Source organism: Camelus ferus, chromosome 19 (genome assembly GCF_009834535.1).
Source record: "Camelus ferus isolate YT-003-E chromosome 19, BCGSAC_Cfer_1.0, whole genome shotgun sequence".
Lineage (NCBI taxonomy): Eukaryota > Metazoa > Chordata > Mammalia > Artiodactyla > Camelidae > Camelus > Camelus ferus.
The window spans coordinates 33,858,374-33,876,165 of record NC_045714.1 but is presented as its reverse complement, the minus strand read 5'-3'; the positions used below and the strand labels follow the sequence as shown (position 1 = coordinate 33,876,165).

General features: G+C 49.6%; 1 protein-coding gene across 4 annotated transcripts; it reads right to left on the bottom strand.

Moving 5' to 3' along the window:
* Nucleotides 1-2,868: 2,868 nt before the first annotated feature.
* Nucleotides 2,869-17,014, bottom strand: PDYN (prodynorphin). 4 transcript variants are annotated; one of them, XM_014561281.2, is made up of 4 exons: nucleotides 16,708-17,014; nucleotides 15,355-15,415; nucleotides 6,516-6,663; nucleotides 2,869-5,107 (listed from the first exon to the last, which is right to left on the bottom strand). In XM_014561281.2, the coding sequence occupies exons 3-4, from the start codon at nucleotides 6,642-6,644 to the stop codon at nucleotides 4,466-4,468; spliced, it is 771 nt and encodes a 256-aa protein (XP_014416767.1). In that variant the 5' UTR covers nucleotides 6,645-6,663; nucleotides 15,355-15,415; nucleotides 16,708-17,014; the 3' UTR covers nucleotides 2,869-4,465. The 4 variants fall into 4 exon arrangements, with proteins under 4 accessions (XP_014416767.1, XP_032317874.1, XP_006187187.1 ...); XM_032461983.1 differs by having other exon boundaries at nucleotides 6,516-6,660; XM_006187125.3 differs by lacking the exon at nucleotides 15,355-15,415.
* Between the last annotated feature and the right edge of the window lie 778 nt (nucleotides 17,015-17,792).

The following is a 17,792-nucleotide window of genomic DNA, read 5'->3' as shown; positions in this document are numbered from 1 at the left end:
ACCAAAATGACATCTATTAGGGCACCATTGTTCCTGACACTGTTGTGGGCATTTTGTTGTCTTCAGCTTTGGGGCCTCTAATTAACAGACAAATCCCATCGCTGGGCCCGTTTGTGTGAAGGGCTTGGAGTTGGGGGGTGGGGGAGGGATGAGCCAAACGTCAGGGATCATTATGAATTGTCATCATTATGACAAGACTTTCCTCGTTGGCGATGGTGTACTGCGTTGTCGTGGAAACCGCATGCTTATTAGTCACACGCTTTCTGAAGGTTACCGGGATGTCGGCATCCCTTAACCAATGCTTGCTCTCTGATCACTGCCCAGTGGCCTTGGTGACATGGACAAAGAACCAGAACTCCACGAGGCCTGTGATGTTTTCATTCCAATTCTTCCTCTGGCTTGCGTTCCATCACCACAAACAGCTCATAAAAAAAAAAAAAACTCAGCCCTCCGGGATGCTGGAAATGTCCTGTATGGTGATGTGAGTGGTGATCACATGGGTGTGTGCATACGTAAGACTCTATCGAGCTGCACACTTAAGATTAAGTTCACTTTACAGCATGTATATTGCAGCTTGATTTAAAACCAGTTTTGTTAATATCATCTTTTCCTTACTACCAGGAGGATTGTGTCATTTCAATAGGTGTGCGCCTTGCTCAGGTGACACCTAGGAGACCATAATCAGAGGCACCGCCCTTCAAGAGGGGGCAGCGACCAGTGTCACACACCTCTGTGGGTCAAGTGTATCACAGACTTTACGTTACTGAATCCTAACCTCTGTCCAGAGAAGTCGGTCTTTTTCTCCCCGTTTGACAGTTTGGAAAGTGAGGCTCAGTCAAGTGCAGTGGCCTGCCCAGAGGCGCCCAGGGAAGTAGGATCTGAGCCCAGGTGTCTGTGACGGCTCCCTGGACATGCTCCTTCCAGCTTGTATGGGCAGCTCTCCTTCACCAAGTGAAATGCATCCAAAAGGGGAGTCCAGGACAACAGCATTCTGGAAACCATACCATATGGGGAAAATTGAAAAAGAAAAAAAAAAAAAAAAAAAGAAAAAAAGAAGTGTTTCTCATTAAACAAAAGGTCACAAAATTGTGCTGAGACTAGTCTGTCTCATCCCAAACATATTACTGTTTGTTCTGCTCAGTACTTAAAAAAAAAAAATTACTTGCCTACACTGAAATAAAACTGCAAACCCATATTTCTACAGTCTCTTAAAAATCAAATCTGGCTACTCTGAGCCCACATTTCCATCGCACATCCTCTAGTTGGCCCTAGTCCCCCCCCGGCCACCCTCACTCACTAGTGGTGAATGTCTACTGTTTGGTGGGCTGGCATTCATTCACTCTCCTACTGGGAACAAGTTTCCCTCTGAGAAAATTACCCCCTTTCCCACTCCTAGTCCAACCACTTTGAGTTGGATTGAATCCAGCTCTGGATCCAGTGACCACATGGTTTAATTCTGACCAATCAGAGCATCATGTTAATCTGTCTGTCTACAATGACTGGCATTAGCACAGGATGGACGTTTGACCCATTCATGAGGTGCCATGAAACTTTGATTGGGATTTGCTGTGAAAGCATGCATGCTGGACTTGAGTCTGCCTGGTATAGCCTGGAGCTGCTGTCAGCCATCCTAAAAGCATGTGGAGTCTTAGAATGAGTCCAACACAGGGGAGAGAAGAGCCTAGTGACAGAGAGGTTCTGGTGTCCCTATTGGACCCCTGGATCAAGCTCCACCTGAAGCTAAGTATCTTGGATCTTTCTTTTGTGTGAATCAATAAATTACCTGGTTTTTTGTTTGTTTGTTTGCTTCTTTAACCTACTTGAGATGGTTGGAGGAAATAATCCCAATCTTAGGTTCCTTCCAACTTGATGATCCTACAAATATCAAAAATGAAATATTCCTCAAGAAAGATTTCCTGAATACCCTATAGAGATTCCTTCCCTACCCCTATTATCCATTATTACCAAATCCCAATTATTTCCTTTAAAAAAAGTCCTATATTTTAATTTTAATTTTAATTTATTTTTAGTTTATATTTTGGTTTATGTGTTTATTTCTCTCTCCCCAACTAGACTGTAAGTTCCATAAGAGGTGAGACCTTGTCTGTCTTATTTTCCTGTACCTCCAGCACCTGGTCAAAGGCCTTCAATTACCACTTCGTTGAATGAATGAAGGAATGAATGAAATCCCCCTGACTCTGTGTTTTCTATGAAGTCACTCAGAAAGCTAATGTCCAATGGGAACCCATGAGGTCTGTAGCCACTGAATCTTCTAGCCATATTTAAAAGCATCTCATCTATGCCTTTTCATGAGAGATGTCATTTTAGTAAAGGACACCATGCTAGCCATTCTCTAGAGCGTTCTTCATCCTTATCACACTCCCCTTTGTCTGGAAACATTTCTCCCTTCCAGTTGGTCACCCAGCATAGGAGACAGCACCCCTCCCTCCTCTCCCCACTATGTTGCTTGATCTTTGAGCTTTGCCACTATCCCTTAAGACAATGTTGGAGAGGAAACCCTCATTTACTGAGTGCCTACTATGTCCTAGGACCTTTGCGTATTTGATCGCACCTAATCTTCACAGCCACCTTGCAAAATTGGTACTGTTGTCTTTATTGTACAGAGGAGGGAACAAAGGCTCAGAGAGGTCAAGTGACTTACCTGAGGCCACACAGATCTCAAATTTAGGGCCATGGCACTCTAAAGTTTGTGTTCTTTCTATTAGCCTACATTAAGTTTTCTAATCTGAATGTGTGTGTGTGTGTTTGTATTTTTTTCATTCCACAGTACTCTTTTCTGCAAATGGTCTTTTCACTCTTGGGGCTGAGGTACACACACACACACACACACACACACACACACGCATGCACAGCCCAAGTCATCAGTATCTTTATTTTATTTATTGTACTGGAGAAGTAGGAAACAACACAGTCTTGTTGAGGACTAAGCAATACCAAGTAAATTGCATAAATGGGATTTTCAAAAAGCACACAAAGTAACTCTAAAACAATCTATACATTTCAGAACATCATGAGAGGCCTGGGGGTTGTGCATGAAGATGTGAGCTCAATAGCGTCTTATACAAAATAACCAAACTCAAGTTCATTTCCTCCCCTATCCAGGCCAGCCTCCTGGATCCACAAACCAAACCATAGTGCCTGGGGACAAATGAGAGACAGATTCAGAGAGGCAGAGAGAAAGAGACAGACAAAGAGACAGAAGAGAGGACTCTGACTGAAACCAAAGCATCAGGAGGTCCCTGTCTCTGATTCTGGGTTATCTGAATCAAGGGAACTCATTTGGCCTCAAGCATTTAATCATTTCATTCCTCTCTGTGGTTTCACTTGGAGGCATTAAGAGGAAAGAATCATCACGGGGGATAAAGAGGGCCTTTTCCTCTTTCTAGCTGTCGCTTCTGGATTCCCTTACCCAATGCCCAATGCATATGTTTGGCCAGATGGCTTGGACTCTTGGCAGCAGATTCAGCTGCTCAAGAACACGGTTTTGCTTAACCTCATCAACTTGACTCAGCTTCAGTTCATCCTGGGGTTGGAGTGTGATACCAATCAGTTTAATTAGCTTAATGAGGGCTGAGGGAACCGGTCCACATTTTGAGTCTGTTGCACAGAACAAATTGGTTTGCCTCGCTCCCTCCTTGGTCCTTTCAGCATTCAGGAGAGCTGCTCTCATTAACCATTTCGGAAAGGGATTTTCACTCCCTTCCCCTCCTGTGAGGAGTTGGGCGCTGTCCAGGGTACCGACACGGACTGGAATCCAGGAACTGGGTTCTTCAAAAGGTGTGTTTCTAAACAAAGAGAACTCAGAGTACATTGACCAAACATTTAACCCACTGGGAGATGGAACCCTAGTGTAGGAATTCCTGCTCCAATAAAAAAGCAGTGTTTGAGCTTTTTACCTAAAACACGGTCTCCACATGTAGGTGGATCTTTTGAGGTGTGAGAATAAAATGTTAGGATTTTTATTTGTTTATCTATCTTGTTTTAGATTTCTCTTTTGTATGTTTATGATACATATTTACCATATAACTGAATATGTCTGCGTGGGAGGGGGTATGCTCATTTTTTCTTCTGAGAGAAGCATTGAGCAGTAAAGTTTGGAGATCATAGATCCAGAGGGATCAAGAAGTCCGTCTGGATTCCAGGAACTGGGGAGTCACATGAATGGGGTGGAGGGATTGATACCAAAAGCTGCTGCTGGCAGTAGTTTTAGAAGCATAGGGGCAGAGCCAAGCATTAAGCCTACGGGAGAGGGGACCCTCTATTCTCACCCCTCACTGACCCCAGACAAACACTGCAGAAGACAGGCAGGCTAGGCTTGAGTGTTTTGTAGAAAATGCCGAACGGAGGATGGAGTGGGGGGCCACAGGGGAGGATGAATGAGTGCCTTCCAATCTGGAAGGGCGTCAGGGGAAGCTCCTGACTCAGCTCCGTGGTGGGGAGGGGTTTACACATCAAAAAGCTCTTCGTAGTAGGCATTGGGGTCTTCCTGAGACCGAGTAACCACCTTGAACTGGCGCCGGAGAAAACCGCCATAGCGCTTCTGGTTGTTCCACTTGAGCTTGGGACGGATGCGCCGCAAGAAGCCCCCGTAGCGCTTGTAGAGGTCCTCATGGCCCACCTTATCCCCATCTTCATCCCCCTCCCCAGCCACCTCTGAGCTCCTCTTAGGGTATTTGCGCAAGAAGCCCCCATAGCGTTTGACCTGCTCCTTGGGGTGTTTCTCATCGGAATCCAGCCCTCCAGCCTCCATGGCACCGTCATCTGGCTGGGTGTCCCCCAGCAGCTCAGAGTCCGCTTCCTCCCCTAACCTGCCGGAGAGACCCCTGAGCTTCTCCTCCAGGCTCCTGCTCAGAGCATTCTCCTCTGTGGGGGTGCTGAGGAGGAATCGGTTTTTTTCCAGCTCCTTCCAGAAGGGCCCCACGTGCTTGGCCAGCTCACTATAGGGTTCTTCCAAAGTGGCCTTGCTCTCCAAGTCTTCCTTGCCCTCAAGCCCGAGGGTGAGGGGAGTGAGAAAAGACAGAAGTCCCTGGCATCTCTCCCACTCCTCAGTGGGCTGCGGGGCGGCCTGGCATTCCAGCGAGCAAATCTGCAAAAGACCCCCCAAGACCACAGTGGTAATGCCACCCCCAGCAAATCATCAAACCACAAGCCCCTTCCCCAGAAAGTCCCCTGTTCAGTGTCTGAGATAATCAAAAAGCCATTACTAAGCCCCGGACTGCCCACTTTAACATGCCCACTTTAATGCTCCCAATGGTGCATTAAAAAGGTAGGTGACTTTGTGCCTGTGCGGAAGATGAGGAAACAGACGTGGAGAGGTGAAACAGCTTCCCCCAGGATGCACGGCCACAGGTGACACTGCCAAAACTGGAAGTAAGATCTTCCCGTAGTGCTCTGCTACGCTCACCAGTAATCTTGTACTTCTGACTCCAGAAGGAGTAGTTGGTTCTCCCAACCTTTCCAAGGTGTGAAGGATGCTGCAAACACTTCATAGAGAGGGACAGAAGCCAAGCAGAATGGTGGAAAGAACACAGGTGAGGACATGTTTGAGGGTTCTTCAAACTGGGGAGATAACAGTATCTACTTCATAAGAGTAGGGAGAATTCAAACATTATAATGATGATGATGACCACAATGCAATGCTGCACAGTCCCAGAACTTGGACCCAGGTTCTAATGCCATGAGTCTTCACGTTTAACCACTGTGCTTTCCTGAGACCATATATGGGCAGCACCCAGTGCGTTGTCATGTGCATCTCAAGAAAGAGCGGCTAGAATTGTATACTTAATATTTTGTATCATCATCTCAGGGAACCGGACCCATTTTGCAAATAGCTTTCCCGTGTGTCCTTGGGGAAGCTGTTTCACCTCTCCATGTCTGTTTCCTCATCTTCCGCACAGGCACAGAGAAGGGGTTCCAAGGTCATGCAACTAGAAAGTGGCAGAACCAAAGCCTGTGTTCTGTCTGCCACACCCTGCACCTCTGCGCCAGCTGGTCTGCTGTCACGGGAGAGTCAAAGGGAGAAGCTTGACTCAAAGTAAAGCCAGCAAAGCCAGCCAAGAGATGCTAAAGTCCCAGGAGAGGGGTCAGGCTTGGATACTGACAACCAGATCCTGGCATCCAGGGGTGGTGGAAAGAGCTCCTTCCGTGGGAGTGACTAGATTTGGGGGGTGCCCATCAGCCTGGTGCAAGCAGCCCTGAAAAGTTCATATTTTGCTGTTGACTCCTGAAGTCAGCACTGCCTCTTGAATGACACTCCTTGTCGCCAGGCAATCGGCTCCCTGGAAACCTAAGTGTCTGCCCCAGACCTGAGGGAGCCCATGGTGGTGAGGTCTGGGGTGGGGATGGGAGCTGGAGAACAGCAGCCCCTGCAGTGCAGGCTGACAGAACATGCCCTGCACAGGCGGGACCTTCCCTCTCTGGGCTCACACACAGATGGTCCCTTCCTCGCACGGGTGCCAGGACCTGGGCGTGGAGCAGCCTTGCCTGAAACTCACCAGGGGGTCGATGGGCTTGGGCCCATCCTGGGTCTTCACGGCACACAAGGAGCACTGGGACAGGCAGTCCGCTGTGGCGGAGGGGAGCGCGAGGAGGCAGGCAGCCAGCACCAGCCCCTGCCACGCCATTCTGTCTTGGCTCTTCCTGCTGGGGAGAGATAAAGAGAAAATGATATCTGTGATCGCCCACACTGCGGGGTGTGTCCTGAGCCTGCAAAGCCATCTCATCAACTTCTGCTGGCAGCCCTGCACTGCAGGGCAAGCGTTCTTGTTCCCATTCCACAGTCCAACCAACAGAGGCCCAGGGAGGAGCAGCGGGTGCGTAAGGCCAACAGTCCAGGAAGGGCGCTACCAGGGGCTGTGTGCCTGCTGTGTGCTAGGAGCTTTCCTGTGTGTTCACATTCAATCTGCACAAGACTCTTAACGTGGGTAGTGCCATGGGGAAGTTGAGGCTCAGAGAGGAGAAATGATTGCTCACACAACTAGGAAGTCTGCCAGACTTCAGAACCCGCCAAGCCAGAAGGCACTTGTCTACCTGCTTTTCTGTGTTCTCTGGGCCTTCCCTCACTTGCCCTTCTCTCCTGCACTCCAGGCTGTCCCCAGCCCAGTCCTTTCTGCTGTGGACCTTCTCCACCCCAGCACTTCTGCCTGCTCTGGCCAGAGCTCCATCTTCACCCATCTCCATGCTGGCCTCCCTGCCTCCAGCATCCTCCCCTGGTCCCTTTTACCCACCTTGTAGTGCCTGTCTCATCATATCAATCTTGGGATCAGACCCATCAGGCTGGGTCAGGCCTGGCCCTTCTCCTAAATGAGGGACACCCTCAATTTCATCCCTACATCCAACTCTTCAGCTCTGGGTTCCAACCACGTCTGGCTCCCTGTAATTTCCCTAATGAATGGATCAGGCCCTGCCCCACCTCTGGCCCTTTGCACATGCTATCCCCTCTTCCTGGGAAACCCTCCTCTTCTCTTCTGTTACCTGTCATTTAGGCCCTGGAGGAGACATCACCTCCTCCAGGCAGCTTTCCCTGATGTCCTAGGTTAGATGGGATGTTCTTCCTGTGTGTTTTCCCAGAAATTTGTGCTTCCTCCGTGAAAATATCCCACTCTGGATAATTAACTATGTGAGTCTTCAGACTTTGGTTCCATGAAGGCAGGAGCTGTATCCTCTTTTGGTCTCTGAAATACTTTCTCTGTGTTCCTCAAATATGCCAGGCTTGCCCTTACCTCAGGGCATTTGCACTTCCTGCTTCTCCATCTGTAGTGCTCTGGCCTCAGATTTTCACAGGGCTCACTTCTTCTTGTAATTGAATGGATTAAGTGTCATGTGCCTGGGGAGGCATTTGCTGACCCCTGTCTGTGTCTTGGCTTCCTGGGTCTCTCTCACATCCCCCTGCTTTGTCTGCACTGGAACACTCACCGTTTCGCATCGTCCTGTTGTCTGGTGCGTGTTGTCAATGTTCTCATTACCATTCCCCCACTGGAATATTAGCTCCCAAAGGGCACAGACCCTTACTGGCATTGTCCCTGCTGTACCCTGACCAGCACACAGTACGTCTTCAACGAATACTAGGCAGATGAATGAATGCTTCACAAATAGTCTATTAAAAGCTGTCTCTGGGGAGGGTATAGCTCAGTGGTAGAGTGTGTGCTTAGCATGCACAAGGTCCTGGGTTCAATCCCCAGTATCCCTATTTAAAAATAAATCAGTAAATAAATAAACCTACCCCCCCAAATTTTTTTCAAAAACAAACAAAAAAATTAAAAAAAAAAAAAAAAAAAAGCTGTCCCGAGGGGAGGGGAGGGTATAGCTCAGTGGTAAAGTGCATGCCTAGCGTGCATGAGGTCCTGGATTCAATTCCCAGTGCACCCATAAATAAATAAATAAATAAGTAAATAAATAAATAAATAATCTAATTACCAACCCCCTCAAACTAAAACAAAAAACAAAAACTGTCCCTTTCATAGTTAACTCCTTATAAACCAAATATTGAGACTCAAAGCCATCAAATGGGAGCGCGGTGCAGAACTCCAAACTAGAAGTGAGGACTTCCCCTGAGACCCCCGCCCCGGGCAGGGCCTCCGTGCTCCTCCCAGCCTGGTCCTGGTGGCCTGATGCCTGTACCGCTGCTCTCAGAGACTGGCTGTCCTCCCTCCCTCTTCCGAGTTCCCCGTCCTGCACACTGCCCTGTTTGCTCAGGGGATACAGGGGTTTGGAGATTCCACCCATGGCCCCAGGGCCCCACGCTGTTACCCAGAGCAGTTGGTCTCAAAGTACACAGTAGGTTTCCCTCCAGAGCCTGGCTAGCAAGGATCCCCGCCACCACTGATGAAGCACCTACTGTGCTCCAGGCCTTGACTAAATCCCCACATCCATCATCTCATTTATTCCTCCCCAGTGAGGTAGCACTTTTGGTTCAGTGAATTCCCTGTGCCCTCCAGTGAGTGGTGAAACTGGGGGGCAAGATCCATTCTGTTTGACTCCCCACCCGTGTGCCCTTAATGACTACAATTTCTAAGACAACTTTGATTATTAATAGCTGAGCCCTTTGTGAGACCCAGAGGGCCCTGTGCACAGAGCCTTTCCTCGTATATTCTACTCAATCCACCTGCCAGCTGTGAGAGGTAGGCATCATTATCCCCACTTCAGAGATGAGAAACCTGGGGCTCAGAGAGGTTTGGTAAATCTCCTGAGGTCACACAGCAATTAAAGGTGAGAACTCAGGCTTGTCCACCTCTCTTGAGGCTGGACTAGGTCTGCGTCCCTAAGCAGCAAGGCTCAGAGGAGAAACCTCAGGGCGGTGGACCTGCGTCCATCCCACGCTTCTATCCTTCCTTGAGTTTCTCTCACGCTCTATCAACTGCTGAGTGGATTTGGGTTCCAGGCGAGTGAGCGGTGCCATTTCTGTGCAGATACAAAGCAGGCAGCTCCTGTTTTCTGTCACATCAGTGATGGCTGGGCTGGCTTGACACAAGATTAGCAGTGACTTAACCCACTGAGGGAGGGGCAGCTGTACCACCCTCCAACTCCTGGCCAGAAGCTTCGCACAGTCTGGCTGCTATGGTAGGAAGCTCAATTTGAGATCTTTTTGTCCCTGGCAAAAGTAACATCAGCATCCTTTCCTCTCATCCACGAACTTTATATTTAATCATAATAGCTCTAGTGGATCTGATGGTTGTTGAGTACTTGAGATGCTCTGAGCAATTCTCCCGGATGAACCCATTTATGCTCACAGCAACTCTGTGGGGTGGCTCCTGCTGGTACGCCCACTTTCCAGATGAGAAAACAGAGTTAAGACACCTGCCACAACACTGGAGCTAGTAAATGACAAAGCTGGAATTTGCACACAAGCATTTGAGCTCTGGAGCCCACAGCCCAGTCAGTCCCTTCATTGCACTTCCTCCCCAGGCTATAGCTCCTCCCTCCTGGCTCCAGAGCAGCCTCCAATGTTGCCCCTGAGACACCCTCCACACAGCAGCCAGAGGACAATTCCGAAATGCCAGTCTGCCCTGCTTCCGGGTTCTCCACTGCCTGTGCCCCTTCCCACCTTAGCCAGGGCTTTCCTGCTGCCATTGACCAGGCACTCACTGTTTGCTAGGCCTTGTGCTTAGTCCCATATGTGTCTCTGAGTTTTGATGAAATTCAGCTTCGGCTGCCTCCTCCAGGAAGTTTGCCTGGATTAGGCCCCCCCTTTGAGCTCTCACAGCTATCTGTGTGGCTCTACCATACAACTGCCTCTTCCTGAGTCCCCTGTCAGGGCAAACTTTGGAAGTGAAGCGTCCGGAGGTTAGAGTGTGCTGTGTTTGAAGATGACAAGGAGGCCGGGTGGGTGTGGGAGCATCAGGGAGGAGACGGGGAGAAAGCAGAGATGTGGGCACAGGCCAGACGGTGACAACCCTCCTAGGCCAAGGTAGTGTTTGCATTTCATTCTAATGTGATGGGAAAACAAGGGACGTTTGAGTGATGGATGGATGAATGAATGAATGAATGATGTCCCCAGTGGTGAACACAGGGCTAGAATGAGAACAAGAGCTCCACACAAGTGTGTGAGTGAGTAAACAGGCAACCCTGGACCCCTCAGAAACCTGGCTTGAATTTTTCTGACTCACATCTTCGTGTTCCCAGAGAAAGCTCACAGATCTGCAGGCTGTCTAAACCAACACCTGCTAAAGAAATTCAGCAAATGTGAATGAAACCAGGGAGAGGAGTGAGGGGAGGAAAGAGAATAGGGCAGACGGGAGTGGGGACATAGGAGGGAGAGGGGAACTGAGACCAAGAGAGCCCAATAAGGGGGCGGAGGGAGAGGGAGTGGGAGGAAGTGAAAACAGTCCAAAGAGAGAGCAGGGAAGGATGGGGTGGGTAACTAAAATGGAGCGACAGAGAAGAGGGAAAGCATTGGGGCTGGGGGCAGAGAAAAGGAAACGAAGGGGAGTATGAAGGCTGTATTTCAACCATACTCGGGCTGCAGGAGATGGAAAAGAAAAGGCAACAAGGAGTGATAATATACAGCCTGGAACAGAACAGAAACTCAAAAAAAGTGGTTGAATGAATTAACTGCCATGTGTGGAGAGCTTGCTGGGTGCCGGCGGTCTGAGAGCCCGTACTCATGGTCCCATCAGTCCAACATCAGCCCCACTTCTCAAAAGCCTACTCAGGTGAGGGGTATAGCTCAGCGGTAGGGTGCCTGCTCAGCGTGTGTGAAGTCCTGGGTTCAGTCCCCAGGACTTCCACTTAAAAAATAAGTAATTAAATAAGCCTGATTACCTCCCCCCAAATTAAATAAATGTTATTTTACAAAAATAAACTAAATGTTCTAAAAAAAAAAAAAAAGAAACAAAAAGCCTACCCAGTGCCAGGCTGCGCCTTCCCACTTTACACGTTATTCTAATCCTCACAACAACCCAGAGGTGAGTTTTTATACCCACTGTACACAGGACAAGACTGAGGCCTGGAGAGGAGAATTTGCATGCCCAAACTCATTTGGTTTGTAAGCAGATGCATAAGGCTTCCCAAGGGATCTCTCTGGTCTCTAATGGAGACGCATCAGCCCTGAGCTGTCCTAAGACATCCTATTTCCTTCCTTGTACGGGATAAACAAATGATTGAGTAACGTCAGATGTCAGACGAGTCCCGGGGGAGGGACTTTGCTTTGCTGTAGGGATTTGCCCGGAAGCTGTACATTACGGGTAGCCCTGCCTGGTCATCTCCCCTGACTTTGCTGTTCATCTCTATGTAGGACGGGGAAGTGAGCTGCTTGGTGAGCTCCAGGGGCCGTGAGTCAGGCCCAGACCCCCCTGGGAGGGAGAGGGTGGTGGGGTGCGGGTTGGAGTCACCTACGGTGAAGGAGGGGCCTCTTTCACAAACTCAGCTTGGCCAGCCAGGGAGCCTCCTAAGGTCTCCCTTCCCCCTAAAGTAAAACCACTTTTGTAAGTTCAGGAAGCATTTCTTCAGCCACTACCTCGAGGCATGCTGGGCCAGCCCAGTGATGACAGCCTGGGCGGGTGGGGAGGAAGGGGGAGTCTCCGCCTTGGGAAAGGGGATTTTGGACTCACCAGCCTCCACAGTCACGCGACCCAGCCCTTATACCGAACCTCTTTCTATGTGTACATCCTGGCGAACCCTGATTCATACGACAGCCTCCCATTCATTTACATTTGTCTTGGCTGTTTTCACACAACAAAAGCACAGCTGAGTCCAGAAGCCAAAGATATTTACTAGCTGGTCCTTGACAGGAAAAGTTTGCTGACCCTGCTTTCATTAATTTTATAACCATTTTACAATTCTCATTATTCTAGCAGTTCTGAAGCTGATTTTCTTGGGGAAATCAGAGGGGACTTGCTCCTCTGTCCACGCCTCAGTCTTCTTACCTGTCAGTGGGTTTGTGTCACTTCCCCACTGTGTCTCCATAAGGACCCCTAAGACGCTATCATTTAAAGGCCAGCACACAGCAGACCCTTTCTTCACCAAGAGCCCAGAGTTCCTTGAAAGGGAAGGGATCTCCCGCCCTCTTATCTCCTCTTGATATTTCTGTATTGTATTCAGTGGGCTCTGAGGAGCAGCAAGCATTTTTATTTAAAAAGCCAGCATGGAATAATAATGGCTTGATTTAACATCGCAATTATCTCTCTGAGCACTTTATCCGCATATGATTATCCCTATTTGATAGAAGAGGAAATGGGAAAAGGTAGAAATGAAGTCACTTGTTTAAGGTCACATCATGAGTCAGGAGGGAAAGGGAGACAGAACTGGGGCCTCCCACACCCGGGCCCTGACTCGCGTGGAGGCCATGGTGTCGTTGGATAACCTTCTAGCAGTCACTGCGCTGCTGTGGCCCTGTGCCAGGCCTGGGGTGGCCCGTGGACCCTCCTGGGCAGGTGCTACCATTACAGGCTCAGTTTCCAGGTGGGAAGAGTGAGGACTGCGTGACAGCGCCCCCGGGGCCCCAGGCACACGCATGCCAGAGGAGTGGCAGCGACTGGGTCCCTTGCACCCCCTGTTTAGGGCACAGCGACCAGCTTGTATCTCAATTACTGCATCCTCACCTCTAGAGGGTCCAGTAGCCTGGGCTCTATTAGCCCATTTACTGGATGGCGAGACAGAGACTTGGAGAAGCAAAACGACTGGGCCAAGAGGCCAGGCCCCAGCAGAGCAGGCTCAGGGTCGGTTTGAGACTCCACTCCGCAAGCCATCGTGAGCTGTAGGCACAGATGAAACGTCCACAGGGCTCCCCTCATTCCAGCTCATGTTCCTGAAGATAAGACTGTTCTAGGAATTTTACTCCACTCAAAAATATATGAAGTTCACCTTTGTGGGTCTCCAGTGGGCTGGCCAATGGAGACCTCCAAAACCGGAAAAGAGTTTAAGACTTTTCATGCCATTAACAAAGAATGGATTATCAGTTTGGGAGGATGGGGGCTCCAGTTCTGAATGGAAAGTGAGGGCACTGGTTAGTCCACCAAGAAGTCAAAACATAGCAGAGCATGAGGCCCACGCTGAGGGCTGGCCGCCTCTCAGGCTATTTGCTGTGCAGAGACCAGTGAAAGACGGCCCTGTGATCCACATTCATGGCGGGACCATTAAGCACATTTTTAAAAGGCTGTTTTTCAAGAGCAAGATTCCTTTGGAACTCCCACCCTTCATTATTGGATGCAGTTAAGAGATGGGGAGAAAAGCAACGAAAGGGGGACCAGAGAGATGGAGGTGCAGAGATACAGAGAGAGAGAGAGAAAAGAACGAGAGGGAGACAGAGAAGGGCTTAGAAGAGCAGAGGGTGAAATGACAGACATGCGGGAAAAGAAAATACAGGTGAGACGCCGAGATGGGTGGGGAGAGGGCGCAGGAGAAGGTATAACGAAAAGGAGGAAGAGGGGGAGGAGCGGGAACAAGACAAAGATGGAGAGAAGGCAGGGAGGAAGTGGATTTTGATTCAGGAGGTTGACCTACTATGTGAATCACAAACACCAGTTCCCTCCTCCCACAACCCTTTGATCTGCCCTTTGTTCCTAGTGGCCAGTGGGCCCGAGGCCCAATCACATAACTGCTCCGTAAGCCCTTGTCAGGTTAAAGTGAACTGTCCAATGATAGGTCAAGGGGCCAAATGCCGATGCCCGCAACGAGCACGCCTGTTGCCCGCGGTGACCACTCTAGCCAGGCGGATGCTGGAAGGATTCAGGGAGAGGCCTCCTGAGCCAGGGGATGTGCCTCGTGGCCCTGGGCTGTTACCTTCCTGCCAGGAGCATCTGTCTGGGCGCAGGCTGGAGGGATTAATGAGCTCCAGCTTCCTAGGACCCGGGGACACCTCTCCATCTCCAGGGCCTGATCCTGGGTGCCTCCAGCAATGTTTATTGCCTGCCACAAAGGTCAGTTCTGACTCACTGAAATCGTTTTAGCTCTTTGTCAGGCCCAGTGAGATTAACCAACATTTACGGGCTGGGACGCGCAAAAACGGTGAAAGATACCAGCTAGCTGACTGCACTTTCTCAGACATGCGTTGAAATCAAACCACCGGCTATTGATCCCACTTAGAAGATGGAAGACATCTAATAAATACAACAATTGTGCAAGAATGACCCAAGGAGGCGGGCAGTGGGCGGGGGAGTTGGAGAGGATCGATCAATAAGACACGTGGAGATCCCGAGGCACCAGCTGAAGAAATAGTCTTCTGTTGGTGTGGAGAGAAGGGGTGGGGCAGGGAGGGAGTGCCAGCCCCACAGATAGAAATATTAGACATGAGACCATATTTCCTGGACATGGCACAGAGTGCCATGGGAAGATCAAGAATGCTATCCTAGGTTCGGGGAAGGAGAAGGCTCCAACTCTGCCACTTTGGACAGTGAAAATGTGAGCAGTCACACTAGCATTTATTGAGTACTTACTGAATGCCAGGCATGTTACTGTATCCCATGGGAATCTCCCAATAACCTCAGGAGGTGAAGATTGTTATCCCTATTGCTCAGAGAGGGAGAGTTACTGTCCCCAAATCACACAGGAAATGAGTGATGGGATCTGGGACTTGAACCCAGCACTGACTTGGGTGATGTGAGACACACATTTAAACAATATATGGGTAATTCCTGACTCCTAAAGACTCTAATCCCTCTCCACGTGCTTTAAGGGGATTGCAAGTTTCTCAAACAGCCCCAGAGCTGATCCTTTTGCCAGCTCTGGTAAAACATGCTGGGTTCCATTACACAGCCTCAGGAGCCACTGCAACACACCCCTCCCAGCTGCAGCAGCGCCATGGGATTCACCTGGCACCCATCACACCTCTAGCTCATCTGGGGCAAAGCAGTGGGCTTGAGATCCCTTCAGCATCCTCCCCCAGGCAGCACAGCTCACCCGGCTTGGGCTGCTTGCAACAGCTCCCCCACGCAGATCTCAAAGCCTGGAGATAAATGACCTGCAAAAATAGAACAAAAGGCAAGGTGGGGTAGGATGGGGGGAGAAGGTGAGGGGAAAAGAGATGGAAAGAGCAGCAGTGGGAGGGGGAGCAGGGGGGAAATGAAGTGAAGAGGATTGACATTCCGAAATGTTTTGCAGTGGATCTTAACTGGAAAGCCTGTCAAATTAGAAAGATGAGCCTGTGTATTTTCCCAACCCTTGAAAGAAAGATGGTAATGAAGACTTTTGATCTGTGGGAGGGGAATTGAAATCAGATCCAATAATCTGAAGAGCTTGTTTCCCTTGGGAAGCTTGGAGGCTTAAGTAAGGAATGTTTGTAAAGCTTGGAGAGATCTAGATAAAAGATACCCAGGAAAAAGTATGAGGTCTCAGAGTTAACTATTCAACCTTGGAGTCACCAGCAGGCATTTTTCCCTGAAGCTCACTAGCTTTTTTCTTTCTTTTTTCTTTCTTTCTTTTTTTTCACTAGAGTCAAATTTTGAGATTCTAGAATACTTTGTTTGAATGTGGATATCTTTTACCAGTGAGCAAAATGTCTTTCTCATCTGAGTTTCATCCCTGCCTAACTTAACTCCTCCCGCTGCAATTTACATGAAAGCAACAAGTCCTCTCAAAGTAAAATTGACAGGAAAAATCCTGCTAAGCCTGCCTCTCCTGGCATGTTGTCACTCTCTCTTCGTTCCCTCCCAGCAAAACAACCCCAAACTTCATTTCTGTGTGAAATTACTTTAAAGGAAGCCACTAAAGCCAGCACCCTGTCAGCAATTAAACACGATCCAAAAAGAATGAAAGGCTAAACTTGGCTGTACATTGATGTACACGATCCAAGGTAAATGCCAGAGCCCTGATGTCTCATGAATGCCCCCAATGTCTTGTTCTGTAAGTCCAGCGAGAATCACTGACCTTTAGAATTACCCTGATTAGCTGGACCTCTCACTTCTTCCACACAGGGCACCCGATTCTCTCTCACATGGGAACCGATGTGTGGAGCAGCCTGCAAGGGGGAGAAGACCCCCCAGCCAAAACCAAGGTGGGGGTCCTCTTGGGAGGGAGCAACACATCTATTTATATTTCAGCCCGGGCTGTACGGAGAGGGAAATTCCGAAGAGCAGTCTGTCTCAAACTGATTTGGTTTTGTAAACTAGCCTCATAACTCTTTCTACCTTTGCAAGATAATCAGACCCGAACCTGAAATCCCCCAGCCCAAGCTCCAACGCTCTCAGGTCCAGAGAACCAGGAAAAAAGAAATAAAGCCAAAAGAGAGGATTCCAGTGACCCTCTGCATATTACCTGTGCTCTTCTTTGTCCCTGAGCAGCTTCTGGCCGAGCAGGTCAGAGGGAGGTGCCAGGTAGCCGGTCCAGGACCCAGGGATGGCCCTGACTCCCCTCGGAAGGAGGTGTCAAAGAGGAAGCTGTGAGCACAGCCAAAGCCCCTTAGAATGACAGTTCCTAAGCCTCAGCCCCCTTTTATGGGCTGGAGCCTCCCCCTGTCGCTCAGCCCTTGCTGAGCACAGGCTGCTCAGAGCCAATGGGGAAGTAGCTCAGAGCAGTCAGAGGCGCAGACCCCGGGGCCCTCCAACCCCAACTCCCTGGGCCCGACACAATAGGCTTCTCTTCGTGACAGGGGATGTGGAGGAGGAAGGCAGCCGCGCTGGAGGGGGCGGATGCTGGGGGTAGTGCTGTTTGTCACTTGAAATCTGGCCACTTCAGTCTGCGATGCGTTTCCAGGAGAGTGTCATAGAACAAGAGAGAGAGAGGTGGGGAAGGACAAAGCCCAAAAGAGCAGGGACACAGAGTCAGAGAGAGACAGAAAGACAGAGATATAGAGACTGGTGGAGACAGAGAGAGAGTCAGAGAGAGAGACAGAGATATATAGAGACATATGGAGACAGAGAGTCAGATAGACAAACAGATAAGAGACAGAGTCAGACAGATATAGAGACAGATGGAGACAGACAGAGGGAGAAAGGAGCAAAACAGAAAGATTCAGAGAGAATCAGTATCAGAGAGAGGCCCCATCAGAAGACGTGGAGAAATACAGACAAAGCCGGGGAGAAAGAGTCAGAAAATCACAGAGACTCGAAGAGAGCGTCAGGTGTCAGAGACAGGGAAACCCAAAGAGACAGACAGAAGCAGAGAGACAGAGGAAGAGGGAGAAGGAAGCCAGGACAGAAGACAGACTCAGAACCCACACGACACACAGATGCAGAGACGAGGCTGCCAGAGTCCTGTGATGTGGAGGGAAGCCAGCAGGGGTGTACGGGGCCCCGTGTCGTGAGTGGTGGTGGCCCCGCGTGTGGCTGGTGCGCGCGCGTGCTGGAATGTTTCTGTGCGTACGTTTGCCTGCTACCGACAGTCGACTCGGGTACACGCCT